Source organism: Pleurodeles waltl, chromosome 6 (assembly GCF_031143425.1).
Source record: "Pleurodeles waltl isolate 20211129_DDA chromosome 6, aPleWal1.hap1.20221129, whole genome shotgun sequence".
Taxonomy (NCBI): domain Eukaryota; kingdom Metazoa; phylum Chordata; class Amphibia; order Caudata; family Salamandridae; genus Pleurodeles; species Pleurodeles waltl.
The window spans coordinates 571,867,797-571,888,839 of NC_090445.1; the positions used below are offsets into that span (position 1 = coordinate 571,867,797).

The 21,043-nt window shown below is 45.6% G+C and overlaps 1 protein-coding gene across 4 annotated transcripts in view; it reads right to left on the reverse strand.

The window, feature by feature from the left end:
* BRPF3 (bromodomain and PHD finger containing 3) overlaps positions 1 to 21,043 on the reverse strand; it is a 329,828-nt gene that overhangs the window by 190,244 nt on the left and 118,541 nt on the right. For all 4 annotated transcript variants that reach the window (XM_069238754.1, XM_069238755.1, XM_069238753.1 and 1 more), the window contains exon 5: positions 13,170 to 13,298. In XM_069238754.1, the coding sequence (XP_069094855.1) occupies positions 13,170 to 13,298 (129 nt within the window). The remainder of the gene's footprint in view (positions 1 to 13,169; positions 13,299 to 21,043) is intronic.

Sequence of the window (21,043 nt, forward strand, 5' to 3'; positions counted from 1 at the left end):
TTATGGGTACCACTGACATCCCCTGCTTTTTGTGCTGCAGCTTGCTGCCTTAAGCTTTCCAGTGTGGGACAGGTTTTCTGTTCCATACTGAGTTCCTCCCTGGTGCCGCACCCAAGAGCTCAGCTGTGTCAGCTTTGAGCTCCTCTGGTGTAGGCTCCACCCGAGGAGTAGATTTCCCTCCCTTAGATGTAGAATCTTCACTGGAAGCTGGAGCTTTACCCTATCTGCTCTTCTTTTTAGGAGACTCCTGGGCCATTGTTCGAAGCTCCAGGGCTTCCTGTTCCTTTTCTTTTTGGCCTTTGCTATGGTAAGGGCAAAGATATGCCCAGGGATGCCCAGCATTGCTGCATGGGCTCCCAACTCCACTTCAGCCCAAGCTGAGCTCTCCAAGTCATTACCTAGCACAAACTCTAAAGGTAGATCAGAGGTCACTACAACCTTTCTAGGGCCAGTAACTTCCCCCTCCCCCCACCCAAGCTAAAGTCAATAACTGCCATAGGGTGGCACAAAGTGTTAATGTGAGCATCAGTCACTTGGTACGTGTGACCAAGTAGGTGTTCAGGTGACACCAGATTTTCAGTCACCATAGACACTGGCAACTGTGTCCCTGTAGGCCTTAGCCTCAACATCATTTATTAAGGGATGCTGCCTGTACTTACCCATATTAAGGGGGCAGGCAGCTAGGGTGGCAAAGTCAATGCCCCCATCAGAGACAAACACAGCCTCAGTGGTCTCCCTGACTAGCCCAGAGACCACTGCAGTCCCCAAGGTGAACCCAGCTAACCTTTTGGACTGACTGCCCTGTCACCCCCTGTGTGAGTTTTCCTACTCACCCTAGTGCGGACCCACTTTTCTCCCTTCTTTCCCAATTAGTGGGGATAGGTCAGATTACAGTCCACCAGATATTGATGCAGCTGATCAGAAATACAGTTATTCAAAATGTGCTCTCTCAGAATCAAATTGTATAAGCCCTGGTAGTCACTCACTTAGCTCCCAGGCAACCAGCCTTCCAGAGCTTTAAGAGAGCAGTCCACAAAATCTATCCAATCCTAAGAGAACTGGTTTTTGGTCTCCCTGACCTTAAACCTATATTGTTCAGTGGTTAGACCAAAACCATCTAAGAGTGCATTTTTGAGTGCGGATCATCTGCATATTCTCTGACAGTGAGGAGTTTGTCTCTGCCTTTGTCAGAGAAGGAAAGCCACAAGATTGCTGCCCACTGTCTTTGGGGACCCTTTGTACTTTAAAGGCCCTCTCCAAAGCAGTGACAAATTTATGAATGTCATCTCCCACCTTGTAAGGTGGAACTATCTTGCTCAGGTTCCTAGAATCACAGGAGTCCTCCTTGACCCTTGTGTCCCTAAAGCTAAGACTGCTGCCACCAGGGTGAGGTAATCCAAAGTCCTGTCTCTCCCTTTCCACTACTAAGGCCTCCCTATCTAGAGCTACCTGCTGCTGCAGCCTCAGCTTCGCCTCCTCCTATCTCAGAGCTCTCTATCTAAGGAATCTTCCTCTGAGTTGGAGCAGTGGGTCCCCTCAGATACTGAGGAGAAATGGGTATTGACAGAGAAGGACATATCCCTCCTTCTGGGGACTCTTTGAACCAACCCTCTAGGTGTAAAAGTGGGACTGCTGGAATGACCCCACCTTTTCATTGACTGCAGTGCTCCTAACAGGGCTGTGGTGTTTCCCAGATTCTTCCCGATCCTCCACAGTGTAGCCTAAATCTACCCTTTCTAAGATGGGAGGGTCATCCTCTACTTCTTCCTCCCCCTGGCTACATGTGTTGTCTTGGTCACTCTGGAGCAGTAACCCCAGATGTAGACTTTTATTGGGATTTCTCTCTGTGTTTAGTTTTCTAGAAGCACACATCTCCCTCAAATCTTGGAAAGTAAGGCTCTCATAGTGAGAGTCTGGGGCGTGAGAGGCGTACTCTACTGAAGACACCTTGCTAGAGTGGTGTGGATGCACCTGGCTTCTGTAACAACTAGTCTCCTTAGAAACATTTGGAGCAAGGGATATGCTAGACACCTAACTTACCCAAACTAGGAAACTAGAAATCCGGATCACTGGGTGCAGTAGGTACCTAACAACTAGTGATGGACTTTCCTGTGGAAAGTGCCTAGTGACAAAGTGGTAATGCAACTGCAAGTGTGTTATCCCATCGCTGCTACCACCAACGTAGGAAGCTGGCCTGGTATGTAGTGAGCACCTATGGTGTTATCACCTTAAAGCAGGTCAAGATATCCCATATTAATGAATGTAGACAGTGTCTAGGAAGCCAGGGCTCTCTAGAGGTAGCTGTGGATGAGCAGCCACGACTTAACTAGGAGACATGCAAAGCTTATGCAATACCACCATAGTCACACAGCACTATCACACATGAAAGAACCACACAGTGTTACAAAAATAAAAGTACTTTATTATGGCAACACAAATACCAGAATACTATTAGGCAGCCCCCCCCCAACTGGAAGTAAGTAAACACACTATTATATACACATTAACACATTAGTAATCAGTAAAGAGCATAAAAAGCAATACGCACTGGCAAAAGCAATAGAAAATAGCGAGGTCCTTAGGGGAGGGCCAAACTATATACTAAGTAAGTGGAATGCGAGATACAGTCCCCCACCCAAGGATGTGGAATCGGTAGGGGGGAGCTGGAGGAACTAGGAACCCCAAGAGGTGAGTACCAGACTGACCCCCAGCCACCAGGAGAGCAGAAGCAAGTACCTGGTTTTCCCCAAACCCAAAAGGGGGACTTTGGAAAATGATTGTGCAAGACCCAAATAAGACTGGAAAACCCAAAGGTGGACCTGCAAAGGAAGGGGACCAAGTCTAGTTTGTGATAGAGTGTCCCGTTATGGCAGGAGCCACTACCGACCCTTCTGTGGATGCAGGACCAGGTCGACAGAGGACGGAGAAGAACAGCTGTGCAGCACAGGAGATGCAGAGGAGTTCCTGAAGTGATGCAGATGGTGTGCCATGTCGTCTGTTGGGTTGAAGTTGGTCAGTGGCGCTGGAGAACCACCAACAAGCCTTGGTAAATGCAAAAGAAGAAGAAAACAACTTGCAATTAATGCTGAAGAGGACAGCAAGGCATAGGGGACTCAATCCAAGGAAGAGAATCAGGGCAGACTCTCAGCAGTCGGGAGAGTCACAAGAAGAGGTTGCAGAGCGAAGACCCCACTGAAATTGCAGATTGGCGCTTCCTGGAGGGTCCAGTTGCAGTCCCAGTGGCCAGAAGAGGAAGTAAACGATGCAGAGAAATCCTGCTGGAATCTTGCATGTTGAATCTGAGGACCCACACAAGAGGGAGACCCTAAATAGCCCAGAAAGGGGGAAAGGTCACCTACAGGGTTACCACATATCAGGAGGGGGCTGTGATATCATATACCTGATCTGGCCACTCAGATGTTCCCGGGGTACCTCTGCCCTCCTTGGATTCAAGATGGCAGAATCAAGTGGCCACCTGGAGGAGCTTTGGGCACCACTCGTAGGGTGGTGATGGACAGGGAAGCGAACACTTATGACTTGACCCCATGATCTGGTGATGCCCTAAGAAAAGCGTGGAGTTCAGTTTTGTTAAAGATGCTTCAACCTCCAAATGTTCTTCAAATGGTGGGTCAACAAGGATTCCGGATACGCCAATGTAGGCATAATGCACCAAGCAATCTGCTTGTGAAACACTAGATCCAAAAATGGCCTTTTGTTGGTAGCCAGTCCATGTTCTAGGAGAGCTTTGTTAAAATGTAGAAGAGGCTCTGGACCTAAGGAGAATGGCTGAAGGATTTCCACAAGCATGCCGTATTTAGGGTCGGCAGATGGAATCAACAACTCAAGTGATTAGACTGCTTTACGCACACAACTGCCCCAAGTACACAAGCTTCTTCAATACAAGGGCCTGAATGATAAGGGATATCTCCTACGGGGGACATAAAAAGGGCATTGACATTTTGAGTAGAGCAGAGTATCTGCATTATAAGGAGTGGGGAGGTTATTAGCTTCCAACTCGTCTTATTCTGCATATCTAAAATCTAGGAGATTTCAGTGCATCACATTAAACCAAGTCAAGAGATATTCCATATTCTATGGGAGTTTTGATGAGTGTCAGCAAGAGAAGACTGTCCTCAAAGGAAGCTTTCACTTTCTCTTTGACCACCCAAAGAGTTTCCTCCAACTTCAAGGGTTAAGGCTTCGTCAAATGTGGTTCCAAGAGATACAGCAGAAGTGGTAAAGGCAACTAAGCTTGCACCTTGGCTGAGAGGCTTTGTAGAAAGTGGCACCAATCACAGAGCCTGTGAAGGTGCATGTGAGCTGCAGTCATTGGCACAGCCAAGCCTGAACTGTCTGGCTGAGCCATTGGAATTCTGAAGGGGCACAGATTGAAGAGGGGAAGCCCTAAAGTATTCCAACATAGCCTGACAAAAGTCTTCAACTTAAGACATCAACTAATGGAGTCAGAAATTCCAGTCTAAGTTTTTTAAGAACTGGGTTCAACTCTGAGGAAGTAGCTGGTGTCCAGAAAGGAACTACTGACTCTCTGAACAGTACCCCGGGGCATGGAGCTACTTGACTCGCAAACGAAAGGCACCACTAGCATTGGGGATCTGATGAGGACAACACCTTGCAATAAAAGCAACCGGATTTCAATCCAGAGTAGACTTTAGGAGATGACATTTAACCTAGTCTGCTGAATTTTAACACTTTAAGAAAGTCGGTAAAAAACAAAGAAGAAACCTGGGCCTGCATCTTTGATGCATTGAGAAACAATGGACACTAGTGGGTGAATTAGCGCCATATGGTAGCACGTTATCACTCCCTGGATGGGTTGCATCACGATTGGAGTTGTAGAACACAATTTGGAGGTTTTGGAGAGCTAATGCTTGAAGAAAGATTTCCACACTTCGGGCCCGAATTAGAGTTTGGCAGTGATAGCCCGTCCTACGAAATATATATATAAATCCCATAGGATTTAACGGTTACGAGAGAGTAACCCCTCCACCAAACTTTAAGTCATAACCTCAATCTGGTGCCAGGGTATATAAAGTCATGTAGTGAGGAATCTGCATGCATAAGTCTCCATCAAAATTTCAGTATGTCTTGTAACAAGGCATTACAACAAATGGGAATTCATTATCAATCACCTGGGAAGCTCATGTAGCAAAATAGAACAACCGGTTAACATAGGTTCAAACATTGCTTTTAACATACACTTTCAAAGGATAAATGTTATATTAATTTCAGCCTATAACATACTGCTTCCATTTGTTCATAAGAATACACTGGCATAATTAATGCAACACTTCCAAAATGTTGACCCAGCATACCAAATCCTGGGACCGATAGAAACAGGTTATGAGGACCGAGCTATGAAGATCAGAGAAGTGGCAATAGCAGGATCCTCCGACTGTGATGCTTGAGGCATGTTGCACCCAAGATTCACCATTGTAGCCCTGGTACTGCCTAAAGTGTTTTGCACTATTTATATGATCAAAAGAGGGCCTGGAAGCCAAGATCAAAATTGTTATCTCTTCCACTTATTGTGATTGTCTATTGGTTTCTATTAGGAATTACTTACTAGACTAGTAAAGTTAAACTTCACAACAGCTGAATTTAATTTCATTAGTGATGTTCTTGAATTTGCCTGCTCAGGGGTGAATTTGAATTTAAATCAACTCATCAGAAAAACATTCACTATGTCCCGTAAAATAATCTGATGTTTCTAACTGGGCTTTACCAATTAACTAAAACCTAATGGGAGTATGCAACTTTATATACCAAGCTACAGTTTGAGTACTTGGTATTGTTCATTTTACTTTATGTCATTTTTCTTATCAGATTATTTGACTCATTTATGGTGTTCACATGCGACCGTCAACAAGTTATGAAAACTGCAGGATTTCAAATTTAGTATACCAATGAGAAAAATAAATAAATAATAAGAATGACATACAAAAAAGAGAAATTAAGATGGCTAGTTAGCGTCTTCAAACATTTAGCTCAATCACATCCATCCATTATCACTGAAAAGCACCCCTTGCTATAAAAATACAAAATATTCCAAAATACACTAATTGATAGAGGGGGGTTAGTGTTAGAGAATATATTTCTGCCAGACCACATACTAGACAATCCCCTAACTACTTTTGCTCCATCCACAAGAACAGAAGGGCAACCACTACACATAGGAATGGCTGTGTAATCTAACAGATGTTTTCATTTGAATCTCACTCAAGTAGGAGAAACACTCAGCTTGACAGGGGGAAATAGATGGCTAAGGGAGATAGGGAAAATACAGCTTAATGCTTCCTCCCAAACATAAAAACAAAAAATTAGATACAGATAAGAAGACATTTCAAATAACACCACATACACTGGAGAAGAAGAATCTGCCATTTTCATTAGCTGTAAGGATTTTGTTACCTACCCTATAAGCATCTGCTTGTAGCACGTAGTCCTGTAGATTCACATTCTCTGCATACTCCTGACATCTAGTGTTGGGTCCAAAGTGGTGCAAGTTGTTTTTCTTTGAAGAAGTCTTTCGAGTCACTGTGACTCCTCCTCTCAGTGACATTGCGCATGGGCATCGACTCCTTTGTTAGATTGTTTTCCCGCAGGCATGTGAGAAAGGAGTAAAAGGTATGTGGGAGAGAAAAGATGTTCATGCTAAATGTAAGTGCATATAAATGTATATGATGTAACTGCAACTGCCACAGGCATCTAGGGAGGAGGAAGGGTGCATGTGAATCTACAGCACTACATGCCACAAACAGATGTTTAGAGGCTAAGTAGCATAATACTTTCAATGGCATGTGTAGCTGTAGATACACCTGCTCTGCACAGAAGTGGTGGCTAGCCTGAAGGAGTTGCAGTAGTTTGAAATAGGGTGCGTAGCCCTGCCTGGCCTACACTGGCTTATTGGCGTGCTAAAACATCCACACAGTAGTGATTTGTAAATGTGTGTGGTGTAGACCATGCAGCTGCATTGCAAATGCCAGCTATGGGAATGTTCCTAGAAAGGCCATAGTTGCACTCTTTTTACGAGTGGTGTGTGTTCTGGGAAGAACAGATTAAGGTCTTTTGGCCTTAATTTAACAAGTTTTAATACATTAGACTACCACCTGGCTCTGCCTGATATGGATATAGCGTTGCCTTTGTGAGGTGGAGAAAAGGCTACAAATACTTTTTTTTGTTTTCCTAAAGTTTTTTGTTCTATCTATGTAGAACATGAGCGCTCTTTTGACATATAAAGTATGCAGAGCTCTTTCTTCAACCTAATTTGATTGGGAAAAGAAAACTAGGAGTTCAATGGACTGATTGGTTGAGGTGAAACTGTGAAACTACCTTAGGTAGGAATTTAGGATTAGTTTGAAGAACCACTTTGTCTCTATGTATTTCGAAGAAGGGTTCTTCTAAAGGTTAATACCTGGAGCTCACTAACAAGCCTGAATGAAGTAATGAGACTAAGGATGCCACCTTCTAACAGAGAAACTGAAGGGGGCATGATTGAAGAGGCTCAAAGGGTGGTCTAGTGAATACAATGTTAAGGTTCCACGAGGGAACTGGAGGAACCCGAGGGGGAATAACTTGTTTGAGTATCTCCATGAAAGCTTTAATCACTGGAATTTTGAATAGTTAGAGATGCTTTCTATTTTGGAGATATGCAGCTACTGCTGTGATGTGTAAACCTATGGAAGTGTAAGCCAGATTTACCTTCTGCAGCTGAAGCAGGTAGCAAACAATGTCTTATACCTGGGCTTCCATATGATTAATTTGTCTGGGTTGGCAGTAACAAAGTGTTTCCATTTTGCAGCGTAACAGGCTTTATTGCTGGGACTGCATGCTTCCTCGAGAATGTCCATACATTCTGGTGGCAAGCCATGGTAGCCAAACTCTATGACCTCAGGAGCCAAATTGCTAGGTTGAGGTATTTGGGGTCTGGGTGTCTGATTTGTCCTTGGTACTGAGTGAGATGATCTGGCTACCTGGGGAGCTTCTCCTGAGGAACTACTGATAGATCTAGTGTTCCATGAATCAGGGCTGACAATCCCAGGTGAGACCTACAAGAATCATGGTGAGAGCCGTTTGCCTGAGCTTCTGTACCACAAATGGAATGAGAGGGAGAGGCGGAAAAGCATAAGCAAATATTCCTGGCCAATTCACCCATAGTGTGTTGCCCTTGGATAGTGGGTGTTTGGAGGCAAAGTCTGGGCACAAAAGGTCTATCTGAGGGAAACCCCTCTTTTGGAAGTTTAAGTGGAGAACCTGCGGTGGAGTTCTCATTCGTGGACTTGTTGCTGCATCCTGCTGAGCAGGTCTGCAAAACCGTTCTCAGTCCCTGGGAGGTATTCAGCTAACAGATGAAAGTTGTGGTGAACAGCATGCTTCCATATGGTCTGAGAATGTGACAGTTGTGAAGACCACGACCCCCACTATTTTTGTAAATAATACATGGCTGTCATATTTTCTGTCCGGACCAGGACAACCTTGTGAGACAGGTGTGGAAGGAAAGTTTTCAGCGCTAGGAATACCACCTGAAGCTCTAGGTAGTTGATGTGTAGAGATTGATGTTTGGCATCCCAAAGACCTCGTACTGGTAGGTCTTGTAGTAGGGTACTCCAACCCGTCCGTGATGTGTTTGTTGTTAATGTGGTGTGAGGAAGAGGATCTAGAAAAGGCCTTCCCTTTAATAGGTTTTTGGTGTTGCAGAGAACGGTGAGTGAGGTGGTCATGCAACACTGGATCATCCAGGTGACCCTGTGAGTGAGACCATTGTCGAGTTCAACACTGCTGTAGTGGGAGCATGTGTAATATCCCTTGGGGAACAATGGTGAGGCAAGAAGCCATCATTCCCAGTAGATGCATGACTTTCCTCACTGGTAAGACTGGTCTTCCTAGAACTGAGGCAGAAGTGTCTGAATGTGAGCGAGACTGGGGTATGCTAACCCCACCTTTGTGTTCAATGTTGTTCCCAAGCAAGGGTGAACTTGTAGAGGCTGGAGATGAGACTTTGGGATGTTGATAGTGAACCCTAGTTTGTGAAGTAGATCCACTGTCAACAGAGTGTGTTGTTGGAAGTAGTGAAGTGTACTGTGTTTGATGAGCCAATGGTTCAGGTAGGTGAATACATAGACATTTTGTCTTCATAGGTGTGCTGTGACCACTGCTAAGCATTTTGTGAATACTCGAGTTGTGGTAGGCACCCAGAATGGAAGGACTCTGAATTGATAATATTTGCCTGCTATGACGAACTTTAGGTATTTTCGGTGTGCAGGGTGAATTGGTGAGTAAAAGTAAGCGTCCTCTGGATCTAGAGTTGTAAGAAAGTCGCCTTTTTGTAGAAATGGAATGACATCCTGTAGAGCGACCATATGGAAGTGTTTTTGTTGGGATGTAGAATTATCTGTGGAGAATGACTTGTATGTTCCTCCATAGCCTGAGTGACGAAAGGAGGCCCATTGTGTGGGAGTTTGTAACACACCCATCACCTTGGCTGTATTGGTGTCTTTCTTCATCTTGTCTAATGTTGTATCTACTTGTGATCCAAGCAGATGCTCCTTATCAAAGAGCATGTTTAAAACTGCCTGTTGGACCTTTGGTTTGAAACCAGTACACCAAAGCCATGCATGCCTCCTTACTAGGATGCCCCTGGCTGCTGAATCTGCTGCATACAGGGCGCACCTTATGGAATTGTTGGTGATAATGTGTCCCTCAGAGACAATTTGTTACCCCCTTTTGCGGTGTTTCTCTGGGAGGTATTGCAGTAGCTCCTTCATTTCATCCCAATGTGCCCTATCATAGTGAGCCAAAAAGACCTGTAAAATGGCATTGTGCCAATGGTTTGCTGCCTGCGTTCCCACCCTCTTTCTTGCAGCCTCAATACGTTTGCTATCCTTTTCCGGAGGAGGAGAGTCCCCAATGGCTTGACAATAGTCAGGCGGAACTTGACTCCTACAAAAGAGAGGATCTGAAGGAGCTGCTTTGTATTTTTTATCCACCCAGGGAGTGATAACTCTAGAATGGACTGGCTCCTTGAATATATCATATCCTTTGAGTGTCTCATTATGCCAGGAAGCATAAGGAGGAATTGGGTGTCCCTGTGGGTTGAAGAAAGGGTGTCAAATATCTTCTGGAGGGAAGGGGCAAGCAGGATAAAGGTCTGGCTCTTTGGGAATGGTGGGATCTGGATCACAGGCATCCCACGGGTCAGTGTCATCTAATGTTCCCTCTAACCCCCGTGTAAGAGTGTGGAGACCCTTGAGGTGTTTCATCAAGTGTTTCATGTATACAGGGAGTGCAGAATTATTAGGCAAGTTGTATTTTTGAGGATTCATTTTATTATTGAACAACAACCATGTTCTCAATGAACCCAAAAGACTCATTAATATCAAAACTGAATATTTTTGGAAGTAGTTTTTAGTTTGTTTTTAGTTTTAGCTATGTTAGGGGGATATCTGTGTGTGCAGGTGACTATTACTGTGCATAATTATTAGGCAACTTAACAAAAAACAAATATATACCCATTTCAATTATTTATTATTACCAGTTAAACCAATATAACATCTCAACATTCACAAATATACATGTCTGACATTCAAAAACAAAACAAAAACAAATCAGTGACCAATATAGCCACCTTTCTTTGCAAGGACACTCAAAAGCCTGCCATCCATGGATTCTGTCAGTGTTTTGATCTATTCACCATCAACATTGCGTACAGCAGCAACCACAGCCTCCCAGACACTGTTCAGAGAGGTGTACTGTTTTCCCTCCTTGTAAATCTCACATTTGATGATGGACCACAGGTTATCAATAGGGTTCAGATCAGGTGAACAAGGAGGCCATGTCATTAGATTTCCTTCTTTTATACCCTTTCTTGCCAGCCACGCTGTGGAGTACTTGGACGCGTGTGATGGAGCATTGTCCTGCATGAAAATCATGTTTTTCTTGAAGGATGCAGACTTCTTCCTGTACCACTGCTTGAAGAAGGTGTCTACCAGGAACTGGCAGTAGGACTGGGAGTTGAGCTTGACTCCATCCTCAACCCGAAAAGGCCCCACAAGCTCATCTTTGATGATACCAGCCCAAACCAGTACTCCACCTCCACCTTGCTGGCGTCTGAGTCGGACTGGAGCTCTCTGCCCTTTACCAATCCAGCCACGGGTCCATCCATCTGGCCCATCAAGACTCACTCTCATTTCATCAGTCCATAAAACCTTAGAAAATCAGTCTTGAGATATTTCTTGGCCCAGTCTTGACGTTTCAGCTTGTGTGTCTTGTTCAGTGGTGGTCGTCTTTCAGCCTTTCTTACCTTGGCCATGTCTCTGAGTATTGCACACCTTGTGCTTTTGGGCACTCCAGTGATGTTGCAGCTCTGAAATATGGCCAAACTGGTGGCAAGTGGCATCGTGGCAGCTGCACGCTTGACTTTTCTCAGTTCATGGGCAGTTATTTTGCGCCTTGGTTTTTCCACACGCTTCTTGCGACCCTGTTGACTATTTTGAATGAAACGCTTGATTGTTCGATGATCACGCTTCAGAAGCTTTGCAATTTTAAGAGTGCTGCATCCCTCTGCAAGATATCTCACTATTTTTTACTTTTCTGAGCCTGTCAAGTCCTTCTTTTGACCCATTTTGCCAAAGGAAAGGAAGTTGCCTAATAATTATGCACACCTGATATTGGGTGGTGATGTCATTAGACCACACCCCTTCTCATTACAGAGATGCACATCACCTAATATGCTTAATTGGTAGTAGGCTTTCGAGCCTATACAGCTTGGAGTAAGACAACATGCATAAAGAGGATGATGTGGTCAAAATACTCATTTGCCTAATAATTCTGCACTCCCTGTAGGTGATTGTGGTGATGGAGTATTAGGAGGGGAAGGAGGTCATGGTGCTGGTGGTTGTGGTGGAGAAGAAGGATAATGGGCCTGGCTGGTGGCCTTATCCTTTGTCTTTTTCCTTGGAATTATATATATGTCCCATGCCTCTTCAAATGTTAACTTCCTCTTTGGAGGTGTAGGTGAGTAAAGAATTGCAATAATGTGACCAGTCTCTTCTTGGATGTATAGATTGCTCTGTATAGCATCCATTTTCTCGAGGATCGGCTTGATAGGTGAAGGAGCAGTGGAAGACTGTTTGGAGTCTTTGAGCTCAGAGGCTTTAGCCTTTGTGGAAATCTTTAGCGCCTGGCCGGAAGGCAGGGCAGAGAGGCAGTCTTTTGGTCCGAAAAAGGCCAGAAGGCAGTGGTGGTCTGGCAACCTCTAAAAGCTATAGTGAGGACTTTTTGGAGGGCTTAGATGGGAAAGCAGGGGCCAAAGTACTCACACGCTGGGCAGAAGGTAAGTCTTATCTCTCTGTACTGATCTCCACATCCAAGTCGGAGTTATCTTCAATGGAGAAGGCACTTCTTCCTCAGTACCTGGCTCCTCCTGAGCATTCTCTTCGCCAAAGAGATCCAGAGTGTTGTCCAATGCTTTCTGTGCGATTTCAAATCATCAAGCCCTCAGGTCCCGAAGAGTCTTTTTAGTCATGAATGACTTTCAAGGGTTGCAGTCAGCCGCTCAATGGTCAGGGGAAATGCAGAGGTTGCACACAAAGTGTTGGTTCGGTTTGCGGATATTTTGCATGGCAACACTGACAAACACAGAAAGGTGTATGTTCCATCAGAAGAACATTTTCGTCAATGCCGGAGACACGAGGAAGGCAGGCCTGAGAGAGGCATCAACAATACTGTGTGGAGGCACGCACATCCAAACCTAACGGCAGAGAGAAAACAATCTAACAAAGGAGTTGATGCACAAGCGCAATATCCCTGAGAGGAAGAGTCACTCGATCCCGTGACCCAAACTACTTCTTCGAAGAAAAACAACTTGCACCACTCCAGACCCAACACTAGATGAAAGGAGTATGCAGAGCATATGTATCTATAGCTACACATGCCATCAAACTAGATGTTTCTCTCTTCAGTACCTTCCTCAACAAATAATTCACTCAAGAGTAATCAATTGCAGTGCACAAACTCATTTTCAGCACCTACTATTAGAGCCAGTAAAACAAAAGTCCATGCTTAATACTCTGGTAGTAGGGTGGGTCCCACAAACACCCACCGGACGGCTTAATATAGAAAAGGGGCCATACTCTTCAGGGAAGATAACTCACCTCTTTCAGGTTGACAGGATCGGCAAAAATGCGGGCTGGATCCTTCTCCTGCAGTAAGTCCAACGTTGTACGCAACAGCACATTAAATGGAGTTAGTTGGAGTTCCAAAGCAGCCTGCTGCACCTTCACCTGAATGAATCAGGAAAGGATAAATAAATATGGAAATATTGGTCACTTGTAATTTTATTGCTTCATTATGTGTATATTCATTTCAGTCATAAACATTGATTAGTCAACCCACATACAGGGATCCGGTGAACTTAAACAATTTCAACTTTTTGTTACAAGTCAGCTTTGGTATAAACATATCATTACCACTTGCTTAAGAGCTACATCAAACAAACTGCACTTTTTTTTTTTTTTAACAAAAAACAGCAATTATTCTTAAAATGTGGCTAGTATTAAACTAGTTGATTATTATCATCTTCCTTGCCCCATTGACAACAAATAGGTGAAAGAAAGTGATGGTAATAGAGATAGCTTGGCAGCAGCCTAAACAATACAGAAATCTAAGATTGATCTGTTAAGTACGTCAGCAGCACCCCATCCCATCATGTCCCACAATGGTAGCCACTTCGTTTCACTTTCATTAGCCTTCAATGCCATGACCTCATCCTGATGTTTCTGCTGGTGAGGAAAGTGGATTGTTTAGGACTTCAATATAAATGTCCATGGAACTAGCATAACAAGTATTTACTTGAAGAACCTATGAAGGAGGAATTCTCCTCCTTCATGGGTTTTTCATTACTAGTCATAACACTGTATATAGAGTTGAAAGCCATTCCCCAAAAAAGGGCAATGGAAAAAAACACAAAGATGATAAACAAAAATAGATACATTTATTAATAAGTGCTCCTCAATAGGAGATCTGACCCACAGGGGTATTTGCTCTGCAGATAAATTACCAATTCGGCAAACATACACCGGCCTCTAGGTAACTCCCTTACAAATGCCTTCAATCAGAACATTTTAGGCTGTGGTGGCCTCTCATCTCCCTGGCTTCTGAGGAGTTCACTATGATTCCATCCACTAATCTATAACAATAACTTAGCTTTAAGTTTTGAGTTAGGGTAAAGGACAGTGTTAGATTTAATATTAGGGTAAAGTAAGGGTTTGGATTAGATTTTTGGTTTGGTAGGTTTGCTAGGTTTGGAACACCTAGTTCACCAGCTCACATGGCATTGTATGGCCCATCCTATTTAGGGTGGGCCATCCAATACCACATCTGCCTTTTTTCTCTCTGTCAGAAAAGAACATATCAATATTCCCCATTCGCTAGGACAAAAATGTGAGCTCATAAGGACACTGATTAGAGATCTTACAAACACTTGTCCACTTTGAGGGTTTGTCTTTGAGTAATGTAGAAAAATTATGGCAGTCCTACCACAGAGTAGGAAGCACATTCATGAAATAATTCCCACAGAACAGGCAGGGGACGCTCAAGAGGACAGGTCAAACGCTGCTGGGTAGGCAGACGTTTACTTAGCCATTTGGCAGCATCCCATGAACCTCAAACTGTGGTCCTTAGTCCCAGGGCAACGGTTAGGATATGTTTTAGGTTTAGCTGTGGATTTAGGATTAGATTTTGGGTTAGGATAAGACTACGTTTTAGGCATAAGCTTAGTACACTAACAACTGTCTTTTGCTAAACCTAAGTAGTGGTATTTTCAGTCATGATAATTTCAAAGGACTGGATTCTATGTAGTTGTATTCTATCCACGAATATGCAAGCCCTAGATCGGCTCTCTACCGCATCACCAAAACATTTTTTATTATCATCTGTATATGATCATCTTGAAAAATTCCCCATTTTTCGATCAGGGGGTTTGGAAGATAAGTGGTTAGCCAATTATAGTAAAATGTTTTCCTATAATATAGCCAAGGTGGATGCTATCGACAGGGAAATCACCCTGGCAGTGAATGAATTTAATACCAATTTTACTATGGATGAAATTCAATAAGCACTGACCATGAATCATTTGGGCAAAGCAGTAGGACCCGATGGCTTTCCAGTTGAGCTGTTCAAAGATAATTGTGCACTCTGAGTCCCATTATTAACTAATGTGTTAAATGCTGTCAAAAGGGGAGGGATTCCTTTCACCTAGTTTAAAGCAATGATTGTGTCTGTTTTCAAAAAGGGGGATAGATATGTCCCTCAATGCTCCTGCTCAATCTCTCTGCTCAACAGTTCAGTCAAAATTCTGGCAGAGTGCTGCTCGAGAGGCTACAAAATTGGAGAGAGCAACATTCCATCATCTCCGAATTATAGTATGGTAAGCAACACCTCGAAAACCATGGCGGTAGGCCCTACCAGTGACAGGGAATTCCTTTCCTGTCACTGGTAGGAGGCTCACAACACTCCCCAGATGCCCCGGTCCTCCTCCATCCACACTTCCCCCCCCTTCTGATCCCCCACCCCCCATACACACACATACACACACTGACAGACAGGCACCACGCATACACTATCTCACTCACACTGGCAGACATGCATTCATTCACGCATACATCCATTCATGCTCGCACACATCCATACACACATTCACACTGACATGCAGACACTCATTCACATTTCCATTCTTACACGCATTCACACACATGCATACACCCACGCAAACAACACTACACACAGACGTATTCATGCACACACTCACACATTCATGCACACAACGTCCCACACACACACACACACACACCATCACAAACACCCCCCACCCTTCCCCCCTGTCAGGGAACGGGACGGGGCGCTGCTATTGCCAGCAGCGCCTGCCAGCAGAACACCGCCAGGCCATATCATGTATCATGATACGGCTGACGGGGGGTCTACTGGCGTGACGGTGCTGGTGGTAGCAGCGCCACCTCATCACCATCTACCAGTATGGCCACGGCCGGATTTCCGCCCTTCTTGTGATGGAAGTCTGGCTGTGGTCATAACTTGGTGAAAGGATAGTAGCTGCGGTGATGGTCTTTTGGCGGACGTCACTGCGGCGGTAGGCGGTTTATACTGCCAATGTCTTAATGTGGGCCTTTGTGTCCCAACGGGTCGATAACAGACTTGATGTCTGTGGGGGTTAGCGAGCCATGAGAGCGGTCGAACAGCGCTACAAGCCTTAGTGTTGTACTGGCAGAAGTCAGGTTCCCTCGGCCTCTCTATTTAAGCTAGTAAGTTCACCTTTTCAGGCTCTGTCAGTTGGCACTCAAAGGGTCAAGGAGTCCCTCCTCTGTCAAGATCTTGTGGTGTAGTTGAGTGCAGATCCCCTTCAATGTAGCTTTACAGTGTCCCCGAACCACACCTTGAGTGCCACCCATTCAGTCAGGAATGAGGCAACAGTGCCCTTGTTCTCCGCCCAAAAATTGCAGAGGGTAGTTGATACGGAGCCCCAAGAGACAGTGTCTTCCAGGGCATCCGTATTGATTTTCCAGGACGGGATTGATGATCAAGGGGAATCCCAGAGTAGGGTCAATAAGCAAGAGTTGTGGTCCGAGGGAGTCTTGGCAAGGAACTCCTAGTGTATTTCCCTGTCACATAGCAGTCCATTAGAAAGCAAGGTGTCTGGATGGACAAAGAGGTCATGCATTAACGACTGACAAGAAAGTTCCCTGAGCATACAGTTGTGCTCTCTGCAGGTATTTAAAGGACCCCTCTCCTCCTCAGCCCCTGAAATATTGTGCCGCAGTGTGGATTGAGAAGGAGGGCAGGGGAATGTGGGATCTAACTAAGGGCATATCCGCTATGCAATTAAAGCCCCCACATGACCAGGGGTGGAGTTGTGTAGATAGGTATGTGAAGAAGGACTGCTGATCTATGTTCGGGGCGTTGACATTTATCAATGCAGTATTTTTCCCTCCTTGTTTGCCACCAATTCTATATATCTCCCCTACAAGTCTATAGTCTCCATCTGTGGTAGGAAGGGCACCCACGACAGTATCCAAATGAGTACGGTAAGGAAATGCCTCCTTGGCATGGTTACCCCCTGACTTTTTGCCTTTCCTGATGTCAAGTTATGATTTGAAAGTGTGATGAGGCCTGCTAACCCGGCCCCAGCACCAGTGTTCTTTCCTTAACCTGTACCTTTTTTTCCACAATTGGCACACTCTGGCATCCAGGTAAGTCCCTTGTAACTGGTACCCCTGGTACCAAGGGCCCTGATGCCAGGGAAGGTCTCTAAGGGTTGCAGCATGTCTTATGCCACCCTAGAGGCCCCTCACTCAGCACAGACACACTGCTTGCCAGCTTGTGTTTGCAGATGGGGAGAAAATTACTAAGTCGACATGGCACTCCCCTCAGGGTGCCATGCCAACCTCACACTGCCTATGGCATAGACAAGTCACCCCTCTAGCAGGCCTTACAGCCCTAAGGCAGGGTGCACTATACCATAGGTGAGGGCATAGGTGCATGAGCACTATGCCCCTAGAGTGTCTAAACAAAACCATATACATTGTAAGTGCAGGGTAGCCATAAGAGTATATGGTCTGGGAGTCTGTTATACACGAACTCCACAGCACCATAATGGCTACACTGAAAACTGGGAAGTTTGGTATCAAACTTCTCAGCACAATAAATGCACACTGATGCCAGTGTACATTTTATTGTGAACTACACCCCAGAGGGCATCTTAGAGATGCCCCCTGAAAACATACCCGACTTCCAGTGTGGGCTGACTAGTTTTACCAGCCTGCCACACACCAGACATGTTGCTGGCCACATGGGGAGAGTTCCTTTGTCACTCTGTGGCTAGTAACAAAGCCTGTACTGGGTGGAGGTGCTTCTCACCTCCCCCTGCAGGAACTGTAACACCTGGCGGTGAGTCTCAAAGGCTCACCCTCTTTGTTACAGCGCCCCAGGGCACTCCAGCTAGTGGAGATGTCTGCCCCCTCCGGCCACGGCCCCACTTTTGGCAGCAAGGCCGGAGGAGATAATGAGAAAAACAAGGAGGAGTCACTGGCCAGTCAGGACAGCACCTAAGGTGTCCTGAGCTGAGGTGACTCTGACTTTTAGAAAAAGATGCAGATGGAGGATTACCCCAATAGGATTAGGGATGTGCCCCCCTCCCCTCAGGGAGGAGGCACAAAGAGGGTGTAGCCACTCTCAGGGCTAGTAGCCATTGGCTACTAACCCCCCAGACCTAAACACCCCCCTAAATTGAGTATTTAGGGGCCCCCAGAACCTAGCAAGATAGATTCCTGCAACCCAAAGACGAAGAAGGACTGCTGACCTGAAGCCCTGCAGAGAAGACGGAGACACCAACTGCTTTGGCCCCAGCCCTACCGGCCTGTCTCCCCACTTCAAGAAAAACTGCAACATCGATGCGTTCCACAGGGTCCAGCGACCTCAGAAGCCTCAGAGGACTACCCTGCATCTAAAAGGACCAAGAACTCCCAAGGACAGCGGCTCTGCTCCAAAGAAGAAACATCTTTGCAACAAAGAAGCAACTTTTAAAGACAACACGTTTCCCGCCGGAAGCGTGAGACTTTGCACTCTGCACCCGACGCCCCCAGCTCGACCTGAGGAGAAACAACACTACAGGGAGGACTCCCCGGCGACTGCGACCCTGTGAGTAGCCAGAGTTGACCCCCCTGACCCCCCACAGCGACGCCTGCAGAGGGAATCCAGAGTCTCCCGCTGACCGCGACTGCCTGCTTCTAAGAACCTGACGCCTGGTAAAGACACTGCACCCGCAGCCCCCAGGACCTGAAGGATCCTACCTCCAGTGCAGAAGCGACCCCCAGGTGGCCCTCTCCCTTGCCCAGGTGGTGGCTATGGCTACCCCGAGGAGCCCCCCACTTGCCTGCCTTCTTCGCTGAAGAGACCCCTGGGTCTCCCATTGAAACCTATTACGAACCTGACGTCTGTTTGCACACTGCACCCGGCCACCCCCGTGCCACTGAGGGTGTACTTTTTGTGCTGACTTGTGTCCCCCCCGGTGCCCTACAAAACCCCCCTGGTCTGCCCTCCGAAGACGCAGGTACCTACCTGCTGGCAGACTGGAACCGGGGCACCCCCTTCTCCATTGAAGCCTATGTTTTTTGGGCACCACTTTGACCTCTGCACCTGACCGGCCCTGAGCTGCTGGTGTGGTAACTTTGGGGTTGCCCTGAACCCCCAACGTGGGCTACCTTGGACCCAACTTTGAACCCTGTAGGTGGTTTACTTACCTGCAAAACTAACAAATACTTACCTCCCCTAGGAACTGATGAAATTTGCACTGTCTAGTTTTAAAATAGCTTATTGCCATTTTTGTGAAAACTGTACATGCTGTTTTGCTGATTCCAAGTTCCTAAGTTACCTAAGTGAAATACCTTTAATTTGAAGCATTACTTGTAAATCTTGAACCTGTGGTTCTTAAAATAAACTAAGAAATGGGGAAGTAGGAAGAGAATGTGGCATGCAACAAAGCGTGTTTCGTTCCAATAATATGGTTGCAGGGACAAGGACTGTAGTTGTTAGTTCAGTAAGAAGGCTGGTGCTGTAGTGTAGACTATGCTCCCAGTGGAAGTCTTCCATAGGTGGGGCAGCAGAGCAGTGTCACAGGCCCCTGGAGACGCCACAGGTCAGTGCCAGGCAGGGAGGTTAAATGGCTCAGGGAATCAAGTCTCTTGGCGCTCTTCTCCACCCCAGCGCCTCTCTCACATGGAAGCGATACCAAGAGGCAGACAAAGGAAGCCGGCCATCAGGTGTTCAGGGCAACAGAATATAGCGGCCCGAGAGCCCTTTGTGAGAGGCAGTCTACAGTTCTGGTGCCATCCAAGCTTCAGGCCCCGTTTAGAGGGGTGCACTAACTGGCTGACTTCTCCGGGATACTGCCATCTTGGTCCACGCTTGATGGCGTGGCTGGAGTCATCGTCAACTACCATGGCAGCTCTCGGTCTATACAGGACTGCTCTGTAGGATCTCGAGCCGAGGTGCCCTGGGTTAAGCACTGACTCCCATGGAGGATGGGCACCGTGGCAGCAGAAGAAAGCTGATTTCTGGGGCAGAGGCAGGCGCTCTTTCAGGCCACTCCATCCAGCATAGCAGTTAAATTCCCCCCCTCATCAACTCCCAAATCACACCACTTTACCTACTCTAGCCTTGATGTGCTCTGCATGACATTCCCCCATGATGTGAGAGTCTGGGAGACAGATTAAGCACAATGCATAGGTATCATTTATATCTTAAGGGAAGAAGAAAAACAGACAAATATTCCAGACACCAAATGCTGGAAAAACTTTACTCTATCCCTGAAGGCATTGGGTAAAATAAAAATGTGTTACTTTGGGAAGACATTAATGTAAACCTATGTTTTGAGATCCAGATTACAGGAGCTACAAAAGAAAAGTGAAGTAACTGCCAGTGCAATGCATGATGAGACGTTGGTGTTGTTGAATCTCTTACAAGAGCAGTAGAAGATTTCAGATTTGTGAGGCTGCCGGCTATCTCAATTACATTGGTTTCTTTAATTTTTCTTTTTTTAAAGTGCATGAAAGATAAAAATAGTAACATACGGTCCAATTTAGAATTTGGCAGGAACAGTACTCTGTCGCAAACATGACTGAGTACCTGTGCATTAAACCCTCGGCCTGTCTGCCTCATTTAAAGTCAGACAAACTCAAGCATTTTGTCAACAGAGATCCCACTGGCTCTGTCGATGGAATACATTTTCTGACAGCTTAACGGAGAATGGGCTATCAAGGATTTTTCACTGTCGGTCCCATTTACGATGAATGGTGTAAAGATTTATTTCCCTGTCTGTTACCACCAGGAAATCCTACGGGTAAAAGACAAGAAAATGAAAAAAAAAAAATAATAATGATCCTAAACTGTGGGAAAAAAACTCGCAGGCTGTGGTGGTCAATATTTTTTCTTTTTTTAAAAAAAACAAAGACCACTTTCA